At 35.5% G+C, this 20,999-nt stretch overlaps 1 protein-coding gene across 4 annotated transcripts in view; it reads right to left on the bottom strand.

Annotated features, from left to right (window-relative positions):
* Nucleotides 1–20,999, bottom strand: part of CCSER1 (coiled-coil serine rich protein 1) — a 669,891-nt gene that overhangs the window by 266,498 nt on the left and 382,394 nt on the right. For all 4 annotated transcript variants that reach the window (XM_075149575.1, XM_075149572.1, XM_075149576.1 and 1 more), the window contains one exon: nt 18,038–18,115. In XM_075149575.1, the coding sequence (XP_075005676.1) occupies nt 18,038–18,115 (78 nt within the window). The remainder of the gene's footprint in view (nt 1–18,037; nt 18,116–20,999) is intronic.

Here is a 20,999-nt window from a genome sequence, read left to right as displayed (position 1 = left end):
TTATTTTAATTGGGACTGAAGTTATGCAAAATAATAGAAATGAATGGAAAAGAAGGTATTATAAGTAAGTAAAGAACTGCTGCAATTCCTAGGGTCACTGCAATTCTATGACAGCTGTACAGTTACCAAAAACTGGGCTAGCTGGCAGGCCTTTTCCTCCACAGCGTGAGGACCAAAGCAACACTGATTTAAAACATTGCTTCCATAAACCTCTATTGTCAAGGTTATAATTTAAGTCCAGAGTCTGTCATGTGGATCCTCTAGTTGTCAAATACAGCCAAAACTGTTGCCACAGATGTTGACTATGTAGTCAGATGTTGTCTTCTAAAGATGAAGCAGGTGAAAATAAAAGCAAATAGTAGGAGAAAGTGTCAAGGTATTTAAATAGCATCATTATTATTTCTGAAGTGCCTATGCACAAGCCAAAGCTTATTTGCATCAGTAATACTAATGTGCTAATTCAATACGCATTCAGGAAATCTGCAGCTGATGCAGTAACTTAACAATAACAAGAGCCCAGAGAATACACTTTCAAGACGGAAAAGAGATAAAATGTTTAAGGATTTTGTGACAATCCTTGATTTAACTTGATTTCTTAACATGGGCATACAACCTACTTTGCAGTAACTGATATAAAAGTTGAATAAGATAAAATACGTTAGCAAAACTTAAGCAATAACTTTTTTCCAATTGGAAATTCTATTGTACATGCAAAAGAGTTCCCTCTTGACTTCAGTGGTACCTCCATATAAACTTGCACTATCAATATGACTACAAATAAAACCAAAAAGATACATTCCAAGGAAAGATTTAAAGCAAGAATGAAAACTGCAGATGGGGAAGATGACAAATGAGCACAGAAGCAGTGTGGAAATCAAAGTGCTGACAAAGAAAAGTATGGGAACTAAAGAAAAAGAAAGAAAAAAAGAAATACAGGCAGGAACAGAGACTAGGGAATTAGAGAAATGTAATGGGCCAATGAGGCAAGTTTACAAGAATAGGAAGTAAAAGCACTGAAAGTTTTCAGAGAACATTTCAAGGAAAGAGAGAATGAAAAAAAATGAAAAAATGAACATTTCATTAAATATATTGTACAGTCTTCATTCCTGCTCCCTTCCCCAATGCCTCCATTCTTGCCCCTTCTAAAAGAAAATAAAGTGTCCTGTAGGCAGCAGACCTTTTTCAGAAATAATGTATTTGTTAACCTGTAAGAACTGACCTAGACTTCAGTCTTGGGAGAGGTGTAAGAGCAAATAATTGTCAGGTACTGTGGGAGGTTTCCCCACTAGTTATTTGAAACATCATCTCTTACACACACACACATATAGTGGAGCAAATTTTTGCAACTATGGGTCACAGAATAACATGTCACATTACTGTTGTAGTTACATTTAATGAGTTTTGGCAATGTGTTTAGCAAAAAGAAAAAAACCTAAAACTTACTATGTGCAAAAGAACACCTAAATACTACGAAAATGTGCAGAAGAGATTTTGAGTGACTCACCCTAATGCCTCAGGACAGTTCAATATGATGTTCTGGGATCCCAAATTAAACACGGAAGTTGAGCCAGGCTGTCCACACTTCCTTGTTCTTCAATCAAAACAGAGCTTCCCCTGGCTATAGATATTGAGCTGTACACTGTAAATACTTCTGTCGAAGTTTTCTATTAGTCCGATGGCTAAGAAAATCTGAAGCAGCAGTATGATTCCCCTGGGCAAGAATCCTCTAGACAACAGGATAGTTCAGTGATTTTTTTAACCTGACCTTTAAAAAGCCTCCTGTGAAAAGGAGGTGAAATCTTGCCATGCAAAATCTCCAATGGGTATGTTTTGCCAGGTGTGTTTAACAAGATTTTTATTTGGTCCTGCAATAATCTACTCAAATTAATTCAAGAACAAGCTGAGTATTTTATGAGTACATGGCCTCAAGTCTTTGAACATGTTTTTTATGCTTATGCAGAAATACTGGTACTAATCATAGATTAATTAAATTTATCAGAAGTAAAGTAGTACATTACATTCATTACTTACAACCAAAGGGCAAGGGGAAGCAACAGTTGGAACAATGCAGGATAGAAACAAAGCTGAAATGAGTGTCTTCAGCAGAAGGAAAGCTGCCCAATATTGTCAAAATACTAAATTCTCCTATCTTTACTATAACAATAAGAAACTCACCCAGAGTTTTAAAAGTCAACTTTAAGAATTTTATGGGTATTTGTGTGCAACAACAAGGACTACGAGATCTGTATTGAAGTGTACAGACTAGCAATATGAAAGAGGAATAAATCATGTCAGTGCTCTCTCCACACTCTCCAATTTACTGTGCTAGGATCTTCCACCAACACTGACACGATAAACATACAAAAAGCATTCTGTGTTTAGCATTCTGCCACAGAACAGTGGCATGACCTACTGAAAATTCATTACATTATGAAATATAAGGTACTGCAAAGCACTAATGCAAAGTAAGCCTTCTGGCAGTCTAAAAAGTTTTCTGTAGATGCCCAAAAGAATTTAAAAGTCTTTTAATTGAATTGTACAACCTGCATGGTCAGCTGAAAATAGCTGTTCTCTATGCAGTCCAAGTTGACAGCATACAGTAAAGCTCTTGATATTTGCCAACCAGAATCTGTTACAAACAGTTCAAGAAAACCAAAGAGTGGGTAAACAAGTTTTATGGGAATTTCTTACTTGATACAAGATGGAATAAACCAATATAATTTTCTAGACATTTAAAAAGGTATCTAAAATTACCTTAATATCCACAGAATTGAAAATGGCATTATTTTCTTTTCATAGATTTTGAACATAGCAGCTAGCATTCTGAACTATAGGAAAAATATCACTTCCTAGTCCCTGAGAATTATCCTGTGTGGGCAGTTTGCCTTGATTTTTTTTTCTCTTCCTTTCTGTCTAAAAATAAGAAAAAGACTGAGGAAAAACAGAAGTTAAAGAAAAAGTGTGACTTTCTCGTTTCTGTTATTATTGAAGTTTTAGAAGCATGCTTTACGGGTGATAAAAATAATGTTTTATAGAAAAGAAAGAAAGGAGAGGATGAGCCAAATGGGACTGTAATGTGGAGAGAGAATAAAAACAATACAGCAAGAAAAGGAAATGAGCAAAGGAGCAACAGCAGGGGAAAATAATGAGCCAGAACAAAAGCCCCACCACTAACAGAGTTTGCAAATATTCCCAACAGCAAGAGAAATTTGCATGGCAACAGGAGATTTGAGAAAGGAAGACAGAAAAACCTGGGGTTTAGGAATGGAGTCAGCTAACTAATTTCTTCCCTTCCTGCTTAAGAGAGTATTAAAAGGGATTCAAGCATTTGGCACCTTCTTTTGGCAATATATGCCCCATATATATAATATCCGCTTAACCTGTTTCTCAGCATAAACATGTTCAACAAAGAATTATAATGACAGTGAACTACTGAAAAAGACCCATAAAATCATGAACATTGGATACTAGTTTTACCACCACTGTAGATGATGAGAAGCACGTTAATTAAACTAATATCATAAAGAAGAATAATCAAACCAAACCCAAACCAGAACATATTTCTTTAAGGATGTTGTCAGAATAGAGAATCACAAGGGAAATAAACTCATAAAAAATAGGTCTATCAGCAATTATCAGTCTTCAGGTTAAGAAAATCCCTAACCTCCTTTGGTAAATTGGGCAGTTAACCAGTAACATCACTCTACACTTGTTTTTCCTTTTACTTTTTCTCTAATACTGGTCAATATCAGAAAAGAGCCTTGAGCTATGAAGACCTTGAGAAGACAGATCTATTGCTCTCCCTGGATATTTGTTGCAAAGGGAAATATTAAAAAAAAGAAAATACTAGATGGATGCAGGTGCACTCTGATGGGTTCATAAAGGTTTTGTTTTCCTCCTTGTTCTCACTACTTTTGTTCTTGTTTTGTCTTTCACACTACTTGTCCATGTTATTTTATCAGTCAAATCACTCAAATCACATCTAGGAGTTCCATAACATGGAAATTTTTAAAGGTTTTGCTATTTAAGTTACTGTTGAGTTCACACCTGTACTGTTTTAAAAAGATTTGAAAATTTACTTCTCCAGCAATACAAGAGCAGGCATAAGCAATGTATGTACACCAATTTTATTCAAATTTCTGTAAGAGACTATTGTTATTATTTTGCCAAGTAGTTTATTTCCACAGATTAAATTGCTAATGTTTGACAGATGCTTGTGAAACGCCTACCACAGAATTTGCAGCCCAAGTTTGAAAGGTAAACGCTACCTGCTCTTCAGCTCCTATTTGGTTGACATCAAGCTCGCATACTCTCAATTGTTGTATGGACTTAACAGAAAACATGATGAGCATCAGTAAAGCTGGTGGCACCTCTGTGAAAACATATTTAAGAAAGGGCAAAACACCAGAGAGCAGAGGAATGAAGGAAAAAAAGGTGAGGAAAAAACCCTGTGAACAGCAAGGTCAGTGAAGAAAAAAGGAGGAGGTGCTCCAGCACCAGAGCAGATATCCACACTGTGGCCTGTGGAGAGCACTGTGTTGGAGCAGGTGGATATGCCCTGAAGGAACTGCGGCCCATGGAGGCTCCATGCTGGAGCAGTTCCTGGAGCACAGTCAGGCCCTCAGTTCCAGATCCCAGTTAAAAACCAGGAAAGAACAAATGACACAACCTCATAGCCCTGCCTCGAGTTTACTGGGATGCTCTCATCATTTCTAAAGAGTCCTATAAATAACATCATCTGTGGCTTCAGCTTATCTTATATTTAGTTTTGCAATTCAGAGAGCCTCTCACACAGAAACAATGTGCTCACTTCTGTCCAGTTACCACAATGATTAAAAATTCCTGGATTTATTTTGCCATATACATATATGAAATAGTCTTTGGTAGGCAACTAACCTGTTAGCTACTGTTTCTCTAGTAAGCACCTTCTAGCATCAGTGAACAGTTCCACAAGCCTTCAAAAAAATTGCGACACTGGGAGTATGAGTAGATACATGACAACATCTGAAGAGCCAACTATTCATTGTTAGTTTCAGGATTTTTATTCATGTTCTGCAATCATCTGAGCTTTTTCAGGGTACCTGGATGCTTGCAAAACATATATAATCTTAAAAGCTGACTCCACTGGAGCCAGGTAGAACCACTGAACGGGTCCTTTCGCAAACTTCCACTCTAATCAACAAAACATGTCTTTCTTCATGTTGTCTTTATTTCTGTAATACCAAAATTTTGCAATTTCTTAGGGGTTCTCTTTGAAGAGTTTATTCATAATCTGACAGGACTCCTGTAGTAGATTTGTCTCCGCTTTAATGTTTTCTCCTCAACCATGTAACAGACTGGAAGATGAAATATAGATGTATACAGGTGCGCAAATACATATTCACATGGACACTTCATAATACTTGCACACTGTCAAGCTCATGTCTCTGATGTGTGCACTTCAAATTGTTTCATACATTTAAGGAATGAAGATCCTACTGCCTCTATCATCTATTCCTCTCATGCAGTTGTGCTTTCCTCATTCTTCACTTATAATATTACGTCAGTGAAGGTGTTGGCATTTCTCTCCAAATATTCAATAGTATGTATGCACCATTACACAATATAGATCAAGCCCTCCTATTTTAGCATCAAATACAAAGCTATCACTTAATTTCATCATGATAGTTAACATTAACAGCAACACCAAGATTTTCCTGAATGTTTTTAGATGAATAAGAATGTCCTGAAAGTAATGAAGCTGGTACTGAATATAAAGTTGTAATATGGTATCTAATCCATGTGCTTTCAACGTCAGCATGATTTAATACACGCACACAGAGAAATATATCTTTGGAAGTTTTTTTGCAGTGCATTTGCTAGTAACCAAGCAGAACTTTTTTTTTTCCTTTTATTGCTGGTATCCAGTAGATTCTGTTTTCAATTTAATGCCTGTTTGTACACTACAAAAAGAAATGTATTACTATTCCCCAAATCTCATTTATAATCCTTTCCCTTCGTGCTCTTTCTTGCTGTTTTATCATTAACGTTAATATTCTGTTGACTCTTAAGAAGTAGAAACTTCCATTACTAAAAATGAATAAATGAATACTAGAAGAGCACTATATTGAAATGAAAGCAGAGTACACAGCCTGGATATAGTTCTCACTGCACTTATATTGAGAAAGTACTAGTAATAAGTCAGGGATAAAAATGGTATTTTCTGTTTCTATTATTGGTATAACATAGGTCATATATTGTACGCTAACTTTTCCTCCTAAGTTCTTTCAGTTTTAACACTTATATAAAAGTCTAAAGCATACTGAACAGTTTAAACCGTAATCTAAATGACCAAATAGCGTATATATACCTAAAAAGCACTGGTTAACACTAGGTAAACTCAGCTCCAGAAGATAAACCACTGATCTCCTAACTATTTAACAACAACAACATTTCCAGCCCTTTCACCATGCATACAGTACCTATGTCCACAAACAGCCTCAATTATTATGTTTCAAATTATTTTAGAGTCCTGTTGTAAACATTGTAAGCTGTAAGAATTCTTTGTTGGCCCAAATGCCTATTGAGGTACAGCAGAATAATTTACATGCCAGTATTCACACTGTTCTGCATGTTTTCATATTGAAATTGCTTCAGAAGATTAATTTAAAAAAAAAAAAGCACTGACAAATGAAAGAAAATCTTCCTTCAATTCAAGCAGGATGTAACCTTTCTGCCTCTCTCTCCCACTCCAGGCTTTTTGAAACTTTTCTGCCTCTCTGACTGCTTATAACTGTTAAAATCACTCTTGTTCTTTCTCAACCTCTTAACGTTTACCACAGAATATTTGCTTTAGCTGTAACATTGTTGCACCTGTGTTAATTTTAAATCCAGTGACTCAATTTCTACTTTTTCCTCTCTTATGCTGTATCAAACAGCATTGTACTCGCACATTCAGAAATCCCTGGAGGAAAGCACAGAAAGCAAACTCAGTTTATCTGGTAGCACTTGCAAAGCATCAAATGGAGAAAGAACAATGCGTGCTAGTTATTTACCTCTGCACTTGCTAAATGTCAATGCTCAGAATGAGAACAAAGTATTTTGCCAATACTGTTTTACCATTGTATCCCAGTTAACATGGTGTTGCCATTGCTTGTAAGAAGACACAGGCCTTGGATTAAGCTAACAACATGGGCATCAAGATTTGTTTTTGTCTGGCCTGCCTGGATATTTGTCTTAGCTCTTAAGAGCAGTTATCTAATGACCAGGTTACTGTTACCTTTTCTGCACTAGCTGCTGTTCAGCTTTTCACAGTTGCATGGTGTAACACCTTGTGTTGGGCTTACCTCGGCAAGGTTTTGGTAGTGGGGGCATGCAGGGCTGGCTTTGTTTCTATCTTACAGGTACCAGTAACAAGCACGTACTCTGTGAATAATAATCTTCCAATAATGAGCCATCCAAATAATTACAGCACTGGATGACACTAGAGACCCTAGGACTATGAACAACTCAGCAATGGCCAGTTACTCACCCTCGAAGGAAAGAAACCTTTGGAGCATGGTAAAACCAGTTGTAAGGATAACAGAGATGTCATGTGAACTTGAAATCAGTGATAAAGAGCAAGGTGTACAACATGTTAACAAACATATCAGAGAGATCCCAACTGGATTCCAGAATGAGGAGAAAGAAATCATCAGTGTGAACATCAGACTCCTGCCAAGGAGTTGTGATACCAGATTTACTGCTACCACTCCCACGACAGACCTGTAGCCATTGACCTTCACAACAGAGGTTGTGCAAGAGTGAGCGATACATCAAAGAAAGGAGTAGGTACTAGGAACTTTATACACATGTAATTTTTGACTGTTTGAACTAGATGTGCTAGTATTACTGTAACTGGAATAATAATTAAAAAAAAAAAAATCTTTGATCAGACTGTTAGGACTTTAATTAGACTAAGTTCTTGTCTATGCATATAAAGCGTAGGCTTTGCCTGCACTGATCGTGTCTCCTTGAAGTCTGAATATTACTTGTCAATCACGATTTTTTTTCCAGACCATTCAAATGCTATGCAAGCAAAAAACCAAACCTGAGTAATTTTTTATTGGTTCATACAGTTTTGTAAAGTTATAGAAAAATGAAAGTAAAACAAAGAAATTGCCAAAAAATACCAATACCAAAAAAGGTATTGGAAATTATGGGTCATTTCCAGGGAAATTTAAAATCCCAACTCTTACGTTCTTTATCCGCAAAGTCAAAGGGCCGTGTTCCGTTTTGCACTGAAATGACAACTGTTACCAACACCTCTATCAAGTGACAGGTTTAGAAATACACCAGCTGTTTGAGTATTTTAAGTATTCTTTCACAGATTTAGGAGGAACAGGTAAAAAGCTTGTTCATTTAGGAAGTGAAACTAGTTTTCTTCTCTTTGGAATCCTGAAATGATTTTTTCTTCCACTCTTCTTTCACTGACTTATACAGTTTTTTCACAACTCTTTCCATTCCCAATATGTATTTCTTTAAGCAAAGCATCACAATGTAAAATGTTCTCTCTATCCTCTTCCAGATAACAGTATCCTACACGGACTGAAAATATTATCATAATAAAGATGGTGATGAAAAAAGAAAGCATGACAGACAGCAAGACATTTCTATGCAGAAAGGATTTTCTAGTACCAAGGAAGAAAAGGAAGAATAGCAACAGATGAAGTTCAAGAAAGAAGGTGAAGTTCAAAAGGATAATATGCACACGCTCATTTCTGTTGTTTCTCTAAATTATGTATTTGCTACTTAATTGTTTTTTCCAACAAATACAATAAGAACTATGTAATTATACACAAAAAGAAGCTTCAGAAAGCCTGACCGAAAGGGCAAGAGAGGATGCTGAAGATGGTTGTTACGAACAAAAGAAGAAAAGATGATATAAGATTGATAAACAATAACACCACGTTAAGTGGTACAGTCAGCCAACATAATGCAACATCACCTGTGAAGAAGGCTCATCCACTTTAAAGACTTGCATGAATATTTAGTTGATTGCTTTTATTTTCAGTTCAGATCCATTTAAGAATAACTGGTGAAATGTTATTTTTAAATGAGGGTACTATGTCCTCTGAAATTAAAGCCACAGGTGCTAAACAGCTGCTCCAGTTAAATAACTATTATTATTATATACTATGTGGCCTGACCAAAATGGCATAGTAACAAGATTCAAGTATCGTCTCTTGTTAGTAAGAAAAGGTATTAGCAGGAAAGCTTTACGAATACTGACGGCACAAGCACCTTCTTATCTTACCTGGTAAGGGTAGGTGTAGAGTACATCCTTGGGCGAATGAAGTCAATCCTGGGTAAGGGAACACTGAAGCAACTAATAGTAGTGACAGGGTTTGTGGTGAACTTTCCAGTTTGCTTCTGATTTCTTGCTTAACAAAGCCATAAACCAGCAATTACACACCCCCCCACCCCACCCCTCCCGCTTTGGACAATAGCAGCTATCCACTCAAGTAGCACAATCATGTCCAGCAAACACAATATTCACTTTGCTCACATGTGTCGGTGCTGTCTTAGCAATGTCTCTTAGAAGCTGAAAAACTCAGAAAAGAAGACAAAAAGTAGAGCAAAGCTATGGTTCTAATTGATTCAAAAATCAGAGTGTACGTTTTTAGGATCAGCTCTCCTATTTCCTGGGATAGAGCTGGGTAAATTCTGACCTTGTAAAAGCTTGCCAAATCCCCTACAGAAATGTCTCTTGAATCACACATGAAAATTACATACATAATTATGAACATTCATCAAATAGAGCACATATTGAAAGGTGCTGACCCTGTATTCACAATCGGTGCAAAAGTATTATTACTGGAAGACAAAAAAAAAAAAAACAAACAGGTTTTAAAAAAATAAGTTTCCTTAAGTTTCCAGATCTTGAAGACGTATTTTTTCAATCTCAGAGACAAGCATTACTGAAGTATTTTCTTACTTGTAGTGAATCAACAATGGATGATTAATTGTACAAAATGGTAAGAATACTTGAGTTTTATTTCAGATAATAACTTTGTGATAGCTTACTAATAATTTATTCATAGGTATATTTAGTAATGATGATATTACTGCCAAAAAAGTCACGTTTGACTGTTGATAATACAAATATTATATTAAGTAGTAGCATTTTGCCAGTAAGAGTAACTTGCAGCTCATTTCATATACAGCAGTATTTAATTAAATCCATAAGTGCAGAGTGTCCAGATGTTGTTTTTAATTTAATAATGATGGAACCAATGAGATGTTGATAGGTTTGTAAACTAAGCCTTCAGAACATGGAGAATTCCACAGGGCCTTTAAAAAAAAAAAGAAAAAAAAAGAAAGACAAGAAAAAGAAATGAAATGAAATCTTAAAGATGCATGGTTTGATGGCAACACAAAGTTAAATGAAAAATGACCACTTCGGCTGTATGCAGTCGTGCAGGCAGCATGTAATAATAAAGCTTCTTTCACACCAACGATCAACATAACAAGGAATTAAGTGACAATGCATACAAAACAAGAAATATGACTCGTCAGCTTGTGCATGACACAGTTCTAGTTAGGAAACAGTTATGTACAACAGATGCCATGTTTGTACAGAAAAAAGGTCACCAGAATAAGCTAGTTTATGCTAATACAGGGAATCTACATGCAGCATGCACACAACATGAAAACATTTCCACATTATGATAAAACTGTGTAAGCAGATCATTCTGCATTAAGAAGTACTCATTCTAAACGTACTACTATGACAAAAACCATACACATTGCTTTATAATATACTGGTTATCCATGCCTCATTTCTGAATTTTGCTTGTTGATCTTTTCTTCTAGGTGAATCCAAGTTTTTATCATTTTTAAGAAAATATACTCAAAGCTTATTGAGAAACATTGCTGTGTGTGAGAATTTCTGATTGTTACTGAATGCACTTCATTAAATTCTCAGTTCATTCTTTTGAACAATATTCAAAAGATTTCAGTGCTGCTATGGTATTCCCAAACCATACTCTTGCCTTACAAATACGACACTGCTAGTATTCAGCATAACGCATGAACAGAGACAGCAAGGTATAATCTAGTGGGACAAGGATAGCTTTTTAATTTCAATCAAATAAAAACTATTGAAAGGTCTTGTTTGTCAGTGTCCTACTTCTATCTACCCTTAGCGTAACAGGTCAGAGTGGATGTAGTAAAAACATGTATTAATTCTAGGGATAACTGCTTATTTAATTAATACTTGTCATGAACTGCTTGGTAGCATCTTTATGACAGAAACAATGTAACTATAACATGCTGAAAATATACTACTGCAATAACATTTTGGTAACTTATACTCACTTATAAGTACTACACAGAAATTAAAGTAAAAATAAGAAATGAGACAAAATGTCTAGATGGATATGCTTAAGTGAAACAGTAGACTGGAGAACTCTAAGAAGACAGTGATGAGCTAAAGCAGAAAAAGTGGGAAAAGCACTATTTTCAAAAAAAGAATTTCTAGGAGGAATAAGTAGTAATAACTAAACACCCTCCTTTCCTTCTTCCCCTTCTTCTCTCCCCACCCCAAGACTTCTAAGCAAGAGTTAGTGACAGTAAGTCTGGTCAGTATTTCTAAGTACCTCATATTTTATTGCACTTTAAAAGGAAGATAGCAACAGCATAACTGCAGATGAAAAGACAGAAGAAGTTTATGACAGAGAAATGTAGAATAAGTAGAAAGATGGAAAACTTAACAAGCAAGAAAAACATTGCACTGTTATTGCAGAGTATATTACAGGAAAAAAATATTTTTAAAGATACAGAGACTACAGTGTTATATTACATTCTGATCTACGAGGAAACTCAGCTATTATATCAACAAGCTACATATTACTACAAATATTTAAACAGCACGCAGTTTATTTATACAAGCAGCCAGAAGCCCACTTGCATTCCACAAATCAAAACTGAAGATCATTCACACTAATTGAGCATCACTACAGAATGTAAATTTTACTGGTTTTTATTCCTAGAGACGGCGAAATTAAATGCATAATACCTGTTGATAATCAGCCACAGTGGAAGCCTGTCTTTTCCATACGGCAAGCCTCAGTTTCTGTTCCAGAACCCAGTTACTTTTGAAGTTTGCTTATGTGAAAACCTGTATCACTTTTTGTATAGCACCACAGACACCAAACCTTCAGCACAAGCAAGCATCCTCTGGCAAGTTCAGCACTGGTAACTTGAACTGTTTATCCCTGTAGTGAGCAGTACGAGGTGTAACAATTCATTCACCTTCATGACTTTGTGGCTAGATGGAATTCAAACAGCAAGTATCTAGGGGTTTGATGGTGAGGCAATATGTTTGGTAAGGGTTGGTGGGAAGCAATCATTAAAACCAAAAAAGTTTCAGCACAAATTTCACTATTAATGGATGAAAAGTTTGACAGAATTTGCACAAGTAGGACATCCTAAAACACACCTAGATTTTGAAATGGTATTTTGAAATTGTATACTAAAGAAAGGAAATCGGACATGAGATTAAGAGAAAATGATTGCTAGAGAAAGTTGTGAGAAAGGAATTAGCAGGCCAAGAACAACTTAGATATCCAGATATGAATAGGTACACAGAAGTACAAGCAAAGCAACGACTGAAATGGTTAATGCTTTATTTGATTTCTAAAGGTACTTTTTTTTTTTTAAATATGTTGCATTAGAGAAAGTTATATTATGCACAAGTTTGTATTATTTCACTGCATACGTTAGAAAACAAACTCAGAGAGAAAATAAGAAATAAATGGAGAAAAATAATCTAGTAGTAACATACAGTAGCAGATGGACATCAGTCTCCAAGGCGGGGGAGGGGAGGCAGAAGCAGGATGTATTTTCTGGTTTAGGTGGCAAAATACAACTCATTTCACACTGTAACATACTATGCAATACTGTGGGCAGGAATCTATTTAGGTTAAACTAGAAAGTTCAAGAGGTTCAAGTACTTTAGTATTCTGTTCCCTTGCCTTCCTAAATTAGACACAATGCAACAAGGTTCCTCACAGCATCCATAAACCACGCTGGCTGGCTGCCAGGGAGGATGAGGAGCACAGAAGGAAGGCAGAGTGGAACAGTTAGAGCATCCACCTCCATGTCTTCCACTCCCTCCTAATGAAACACAGAGGCTCTGCAGAAAGCAGTGCCCAGGCTTTGAGAGGAAAACGGAGGCATGCTGTCCAAGGTAATGTACAGCAAGCTAAAAAACAAATACCCTGAAAACGTATTAGCATGGATACCTATTAATTTTAATATTGCATGGTAGTACAGGTGCTTAGAGTTAGTGCCTACTTGCGTATCACCCAGCACTGTTGTAAACGCAATGCTGGTGATCACCGAGGAAAGGTAATTTTTGTTTGTAGCTATGCAAATCAAAAAGTAAGCAGGGAGAAATACCACACAAGTTTGTTGTCTGAGACTCTAGAAGCATAGTACAAAACGTAAGGACCACTGAACTGGAAAGGATTCTCATTAAATGGGGAATGAGCTAAGGACCAGTCCAAAATCTGTTTACATCAGCTTTACTCTCAGTATGAAAGACAAAGAACAAACAGAATAGCAATTCTGAGATGTAAAACCTGTAATATCAGCACAAGGCAAAGACAGAAAAGACATTGTAGAAATCACGTCAGCTCTTAGGTATTTCTACTCTGTGTAGAATAAAATTAAGTACAAATTCTTTTCATCCAAAGACTGATAAAGATTGACAAAGCGGTGCTGAGTTGGACTTCTTTTGGTGACAGAAATAGAGAACTGTACTGTGATTGGTTAATTCTGCTTTTGAGACACATTTTAATGAAAACTTATTAGCAATGGCACATGCTGCAGAGTATTTATGTGATGCCTGCATGATACTTTGGACTACCTATTTAGCTAGCAGCCATTACTAGAGTTGCATCGCTTAACATAATCTTGTAATCAGTGGCAATGCTAGTTGACTGTACCTATTAATCTTCCGGTCTGTTCTAGTAACCTGATCGACACTTAAATTTTCTGCTTACCTGTTAAACTAGATATCTTAAGTATTCAAGGTATGCTACTCAGAATAATTTCGGAAGAAATTATTCCTTGATCTCCCAATAAAATAAGGCTTTGCAAACAAAGGAAGGTGGAGGAGGTTAAATCGGCATTCATTATTTAAGACGCATTAATCATTTATTATTTAGCAGTCTTCCACATCAATCTGTTGCACACATGGTTCTTTCTGCAAGACTCCCAACATGTTTTAAATGATTCTCAGTACACATATTGGAAAACAGAATAAATTTAGGACTATCATAAGGTGGAGATCCCTTGACATTCTGTAGTAGAAAGCTATTAGCTTTCTAAGAATTAGAAATTAGAATTTCTGGATTACTTTCTGATGTCTTCCCTTGAATACACAGAGCAGCTGGCTTGGTATTTTACTTTCAATTTAGTCAAGTAGCAAAGTGGTCATGTTAATCACTTAAGGAAGCTGCAGCATTTCTCATCATGGAAGACCTTTTTCCTCCTTATCAAAATTTATTTTAAACTTTATGTTTTAATTCCATAATTAAGTTTCGTATTAGATCATTCATTTTAATACAGAAAAGAGATTAAGCAGTGTGCTTTCCAGTTCAAACAGTTCTTTATGAGAAACATTATCTTTACTGCTACAGACTTTAGCTTCCACTTGCTTGCTAATACAGTGCTCTAAAGCAATTTCAGTTGAAAAACCACAGTGTGCCGCATGGGAGAAAACAGAGAAATCTATGAGAAGTATTATCCAACAATTTACAGGTATTGCAGGAGATTGAATTACCCAAACTTTGCTGATCATCTTGATAGCCAGAATCTGACTGTAATTATGTTATATCCGCTAACACAAAATACACTATATTAACTTCCATTCTGGTAACCTCTCAAATACTTACCTGAAACACTCAGTCAACACCGTTTACACTTCTTCAGAGCAGCTCCACAGAGACAAGAATATTTCTTCCCTTTGAAACATTGCATTTCTTCCTTGTTCACCCATTCCTTCCTAAATATAGACTAGCCTCTAGCCTTTTTTCATTACTGTACACCCTGTGGATGAAAGGATTCATTCCTCGTCTAAGTCAAAGGCAGAACTTCCATTTACTTTTAACAGCACATCTAAATGAACTCTAAGGCTAAAAGAAAAGTCTCTCAACTACTGGAGACATTGTCCAGAAGTCAAACAAAAAAGAGCATTGCTTTCTTTTGGGGGCTAACCTGTCTCAGGTTTTTTTGCACTGCAAAATAGGCAACTATTAAGTTTATACAGTGAAACAAAAGAATATGAAAGAATATAAAACAAACTATTCAGCGAAGCACTAACTTAAGGATTTCTGAAATACTACATTCTGAAGTGTATATCAATATTTGTAAAACATTGATGAAATAATGCTACACAAATTCCTGATAACACTTTTATCTGACTATTGTTAGCTTCTAAAGTTGCATTAAGGAGAAATAAAACAGGTGATTTTTTTTGTTTGGATTTTTTTTTGGAATTACAGCAGCAAATCTGTAGTGATGATGGAATGAACTTAAATTTTCTGCTTACCTGTTAAACTAGATATCTTAAGTATTCAAGGTATGCTACTCAGAATGTGTGACTAATGGGGTGAAAATTATATCTTGCATTCTCTGTTCTGTTTTGTGTTTTTCTATTTAATCTAATTTCACATTAGCATAAAATTCTTGTAGTTATACACACTTACGCACATCCTAAATAAAATGATGTACAGATACTACTTGCCAGGGTTACAGCTTGCTCTTTAAAATCTCATATAAAAGCAAAGAATACAAACATATTTGCCACTTGGTTTCAACAGAAACACCGTTGAACCTATCATTACCTGTAGTAGCTATCCTGTGAAGAAAAGCTGCACAATCTAACAAATAAGTCACCCAAAGTTTTTAATAATATTACGAAAAGCGTTAACACTATTTATTTGCACATTCTTCTTCACTGAATTCCCTCATGATGATCATAGTAAGCATGTCTTATTCCTGTGGATTAGTTCAACTTTCTCTGTAATCAATTCCTTGTAATGCAATTTTCACAAGTACTCTGTACAAGATAAATACAGGTGGATGTGTTGTTCCATACAAAAACATTCCACAATTCCTTTTATTCTTGCATTGCATCACCCTATATAAGAAAAGATATGATTGCAATCATGACATGGTAGAGGCATTTCACCAGGGAAGGTTGAAAAATGTGTTCCACTAATGTTGAAGAGAATGCTGCTAAAGAAAAGGATTTCTTTAAATTATTGTTGCTGTTATTCTTTAATACTCAGATCTCAGCCAGAAAACTGTTTCTGTTTGGGGGAGGGGATTCTAATTTTATTGCAGAATTGGCAATCATCTACTTTACTGACAGAAGACCTCCCCTCCGCAACCTGCAAGGGAACACAGACTGGAAAAAGGAAAAAAAAATTATCCGTTAACAGCATGGATCTCTGCAGCATGAGATACCACATATTTGATTTGGGAGAGAACAACCAAATGCATAAATCACATGCATTTATTAAAAAAACAAAACAAACAAACAAACAAACAAAAAAAAACCCCAACCAACCCTACAAATTGCTTATTTTCATTTTCAGTGGAAGACTTCTGTTTAACATCTAAGATGTAATAAAGTAGCTGTTAAGGATAATTAGTCCTAGAAGAAAGGGATACAGCATTGCAACAAACAAAAATGTTTTCAAGTATTTTTGAACATTATAGGATTTTCACCATTAATATATACACCTCACAGTTTCAGTAAATTCCAACAGACATTATTTCACAGACACAGTAGAACATAAGGGTTCATATTTGGCAACCCACGAACAAGAAATTAGTGCAGATAGGTACACTGAAAGTACTGACTGATTTGTCCTAAATAAAAAAACACTCAAAAGAAAAAAAAAGAAAACCACAACTCGCAAGTGTTGATTAATACATATAAAAATAATAATTAAAACTACACTTTTGTCCAAAGTATTTTACTTTTTTTTTTAAAAAAAAAAAAGTTAGAACTCCTGGCTTGAATCAGCTTAAGAGAGTCAAAAAACACCAAAGTGTAGTTTGTTTCAAGAACTTTCCAGATTAAAATATGAAGTTTTTATGTTTCTATCTTCAGAAGACTATCCGAATACTCAGAAGACAAAACTTTAATGCTCCACTGACACAAAACCTACTGAAAGGAAGGTTTCAAAACCTGCTTTAATTCCAGTGTTCTTTTTATAAATTCGAAGCAGCATGTTGATATACACCAATGCAGAACCACAATCTTATTTTGCAGAACAGTCTTTGGTAAGAAGTATTGTTAGATTTTGCTCAATTCACAGAATAGAATTGTGCTAAATATTCCACATTGTGGCATTCTTAATCAAAGATTATTCAAGAAGGTTCATATAAACAAGTGAATCTCTTACACGTATTCAACCAATGTCCCACAGACAGAATACTTTCATTTTTTTCCCCCAGTATTTTAAAATCTATTTCTACAGTTAAGGAATCTTCCTTGGCTATGTTCTTGCATGAGGATACATGCTATCAATTCACCTTCTAGCAGAAATTCTGACAGATGCTCTTCAGGAAACCGAGTTTTAACATCACTTGGCAAAATTGTATTTATTCCATTATTTTCCAAAATTCAAATACTGTTTGGACAGCATATGGCGATTATAAGCATAACCTCATTAAATTGTCAATAAGTGTGTAAATGAATCCTGAAAAAAAAATTACAATCCACTAACACATATCCCTTCACATTCACTTATGCTAATTCTCAGCTTTTTGTAAAGCTTAAATTTAATAGGGCAGTGGTATGCTGGCAGGTAGTTGTAATTATCTTCTCAAGTTTCAGAAGGTATTTTAGAATCATTTAAGAGCAAAGGATGAATGGTGTTCCAGTAAATCCCACTAAATCCATGTATGGACACAACAGCAGCAGAGGCAAAGAGGCTGACAGAAGTCTGAACATCCACAAAGATGATAAAAAGTACTGTTCAATACAGCTACTTACATCATGGCCTACGAGTTCTGTCTGTGTGGATTTATCTGCTTGGGAAGCAAGAGCCTTCTGAAAGCACTGAGCCTTTTCCTGTAAAACAAAATAACATATTATAGGTGAGTCATGTTTTTCCTCACTGGGCTTTGCAGCTACAAATATCCAGATAAATTCAAAACTCATGCATGGACAGCTGTTCAGAAATAGATTTATTATGGCACTATTCTCATTAGGAGGTTGATTCCCTTACTGTTATTTCCTTTTATCAACTTATCTTTCTTTTGAACAGACAGTAGACTCAGAAAATCTGACTCTGCAGTAGAGCTGGGCCCACAACGAGGATGCCACTGAAGTGTGATGCAAAGCAATCACCTGCCAGAGCAGATACAGGTACAAAGCACCGAGCAGCAGCAGTGACTCTTGCAAACACCAGCACCATGCCAACAGCAAAAAAACCATTTTTTTTAAAGAATCTTTAAGGAACATGCAAGCTCCACTGCAGATCACAACACTGAGATGACTTCCCCCTTGCCTGATGCAAACATGTTAGCAAAGCCTAAATATTTCTTGGGTATTGTGTTGTATGATTCCTGTTTTTCCCATCCTTGTCCCTCTGTACCTCAATCATTTTTGGAAGTGTGCCGTGGAATCTCTGGAACAGGCTCGAGCAAAGAAATCTAGCCACTTTGACACAATTATGCTTCACAAAAAACCAGCATTTTCATACTTCATTTGAAACTCACCACTAAGTAGAAACGTTGATCCTCATCAAACCCTTACATATACAGGAGAAAGTATAGGATGAAACAACTGTAAATACATGGGATACGGCAGGAAAAGGCACACAGGAGGGGAAGGTTCCATGAATAGAGAACACAAAGTCCTTCACTGCACTGATTTACATTTTCCTATCTAGCGATGCAGTTTATTTTTCAGCTATATCCATACAAAATACTTATCTTTGACTCAAATTCCTCAAGACATACTTTTGTATGTTTTAATGTTACTGACAGGTATGTATTACAGTAATTGTGTAAATCGAATTTCAAGTTAATTGAATCTCAAGTTGAATGAATCTTGTTTTTTACTGAAATAAAGACATAGAAATGTTGTAATTTTCAGCTATTGTCTGAGTTGTGTTTTCCTTTATAAGTATCTCTTCTACAAATCTTAAAAATCAAATGTTATTCGTTTCAAGGCAAGATGCACATCACTACATTAAGTGAATTTTGGCCAAAAGCATGTAAACAGCAGGAAGAAGACAACACCTAAATGACCCTATCTCCAGTATTTCAACTCTTCAGATACTGGGCGGGGGATGGAGAGCAGAATTCAGACCGATCACTTCACTGGTATGAGACAACTTGTGCCCAAACTTGCTGATGTAAATACTGAGTTAAAACCGAACTCATAGCAAAGAGTTTCCGACAGAAAAGCTGCATCTTCTAGAGGTTTGAATTTACTAGTCCAGTGCCCACAGCATTTTTATGTGTTTAGAAAACAGACATTGTTATATATCTACTGTCTTATTTAGACAATAACATTTTACTGCTCAGAAGCTCCGTGAATTCTCTAGTTACAAACCCAGACATTCACAGAGACTGAATGTTCAAGTAACATTATGAATGGACCAAAACCAGTATTAAATTGTGTATCTGATCAAATTTAACATTTGCATACTTTCTCTGTGGATTCACAAATACGTATTGTGAAGTAACTGGGAAAAAAAAAAAACCAGAAGAAATCAAAACCTTCATTAAGGCAATCAATTAATTGGGAAAGCTAGGAAGGTTGGAATAATCAAATTCATTTCTGTCCGAGTTGCTCATTTAACTGCGTATACACAGTGAGATCCATTTTTAACACATCCAAGTTCTGACTCTACACATTATCATCTTTGCCAGAAGAAGTAGTTAGACGTCCATGTTGACAAGTAGTATCTTCTCTTCACTGTACAAAAAGAGTACTTTCAATTGTGTTGATGTGAAACAACCTTCATAATATGAATTAATTATTTTCAAAAATATTAAATATAATAAGAATACAGTGCATTTTATCTTATTTCCAGTGATGCAGCAAAAGTCTGCAAAAAGTTTAAAATCACAGACACAAATATTTTCCGTGAAGTAATGTAGAAAAATTACTGTTTGTCACAAAACAGCCTGGAAGAGGCTATTTACACTTAATAGTCATTCAACTTCTTCTCAGTTATGTTTCCCTAACTTGCACTACTTGATTTCCAGAATTCTTGTTGCCAAAGTAAAGTAGCTGTTCCAAAAGACATACCTTTGTTTATGAAATAATTTTAGTAATATTAAAGGTATTAGATATCAAAAACCACTATAAAATATTCTTTCCAATATAAAAACACTCCTTAAAATGATAAGTTGATACTTTAAATATAATTTCATGCTGCATTGACTATATCAATAGACAGACTTTATAATGAACTAATGTGACAAAATGCTGGGAAAAAGATTGTTACATTGTAATGTGAATTTTAGATCTATAAAGTATAACATACTATACAAAGCAACCTAAATGCAAAACTTCACTGTAACTGGTTCTGTAAAAGTGTAGCAGATCCTTCACACAAAAATACATATTAATCCTAGTCTACACAAAAAAAAGTATAAACTGACACTTTATTTTACTACATAATAAATTATGTAAATATTTGGCAACATTTGCTAGATACTTACAACAGTGTCTGCTTTTGGCCATAGATTCACTGTTCCTATCCATGCACAGCCCAGCATTTCAGACACAGATCCCAGCTCCCAGGTACAACCAAAGACCCTCTGCAGGGAGGTCATGCTCTCCAATGAACAAAGATTGCTTGCAGGACATTTGCACCTCTGCCCAAATACTTTCTTTTCAAAACTTTACTAAGAATAGTCACTTTAAAAGAATTTATGTCCAGGTATCAATTCATTTTGCAAATGTGTTACCTAGTATGCTGTTTGATATGTCTGAG

Source organism: Calonectris borealis, chromosome 4, assembly GCF_964195595.1.
Source record: "Calonectris borealis chromosome 4, bCalBor7.hap1.2, whole genome shotgun sequence".
NCBI lineage: Eukaryota > Metazoa > Chordata > Aves > Procellariiformes > Procellariidae > Calonectris > Calonectris borealis.
The sequence above is the reverse complement of the archived record's forward strand: the minus strand, read 5'-3'. Positions and strand labels throughout refer to the sequence as shown.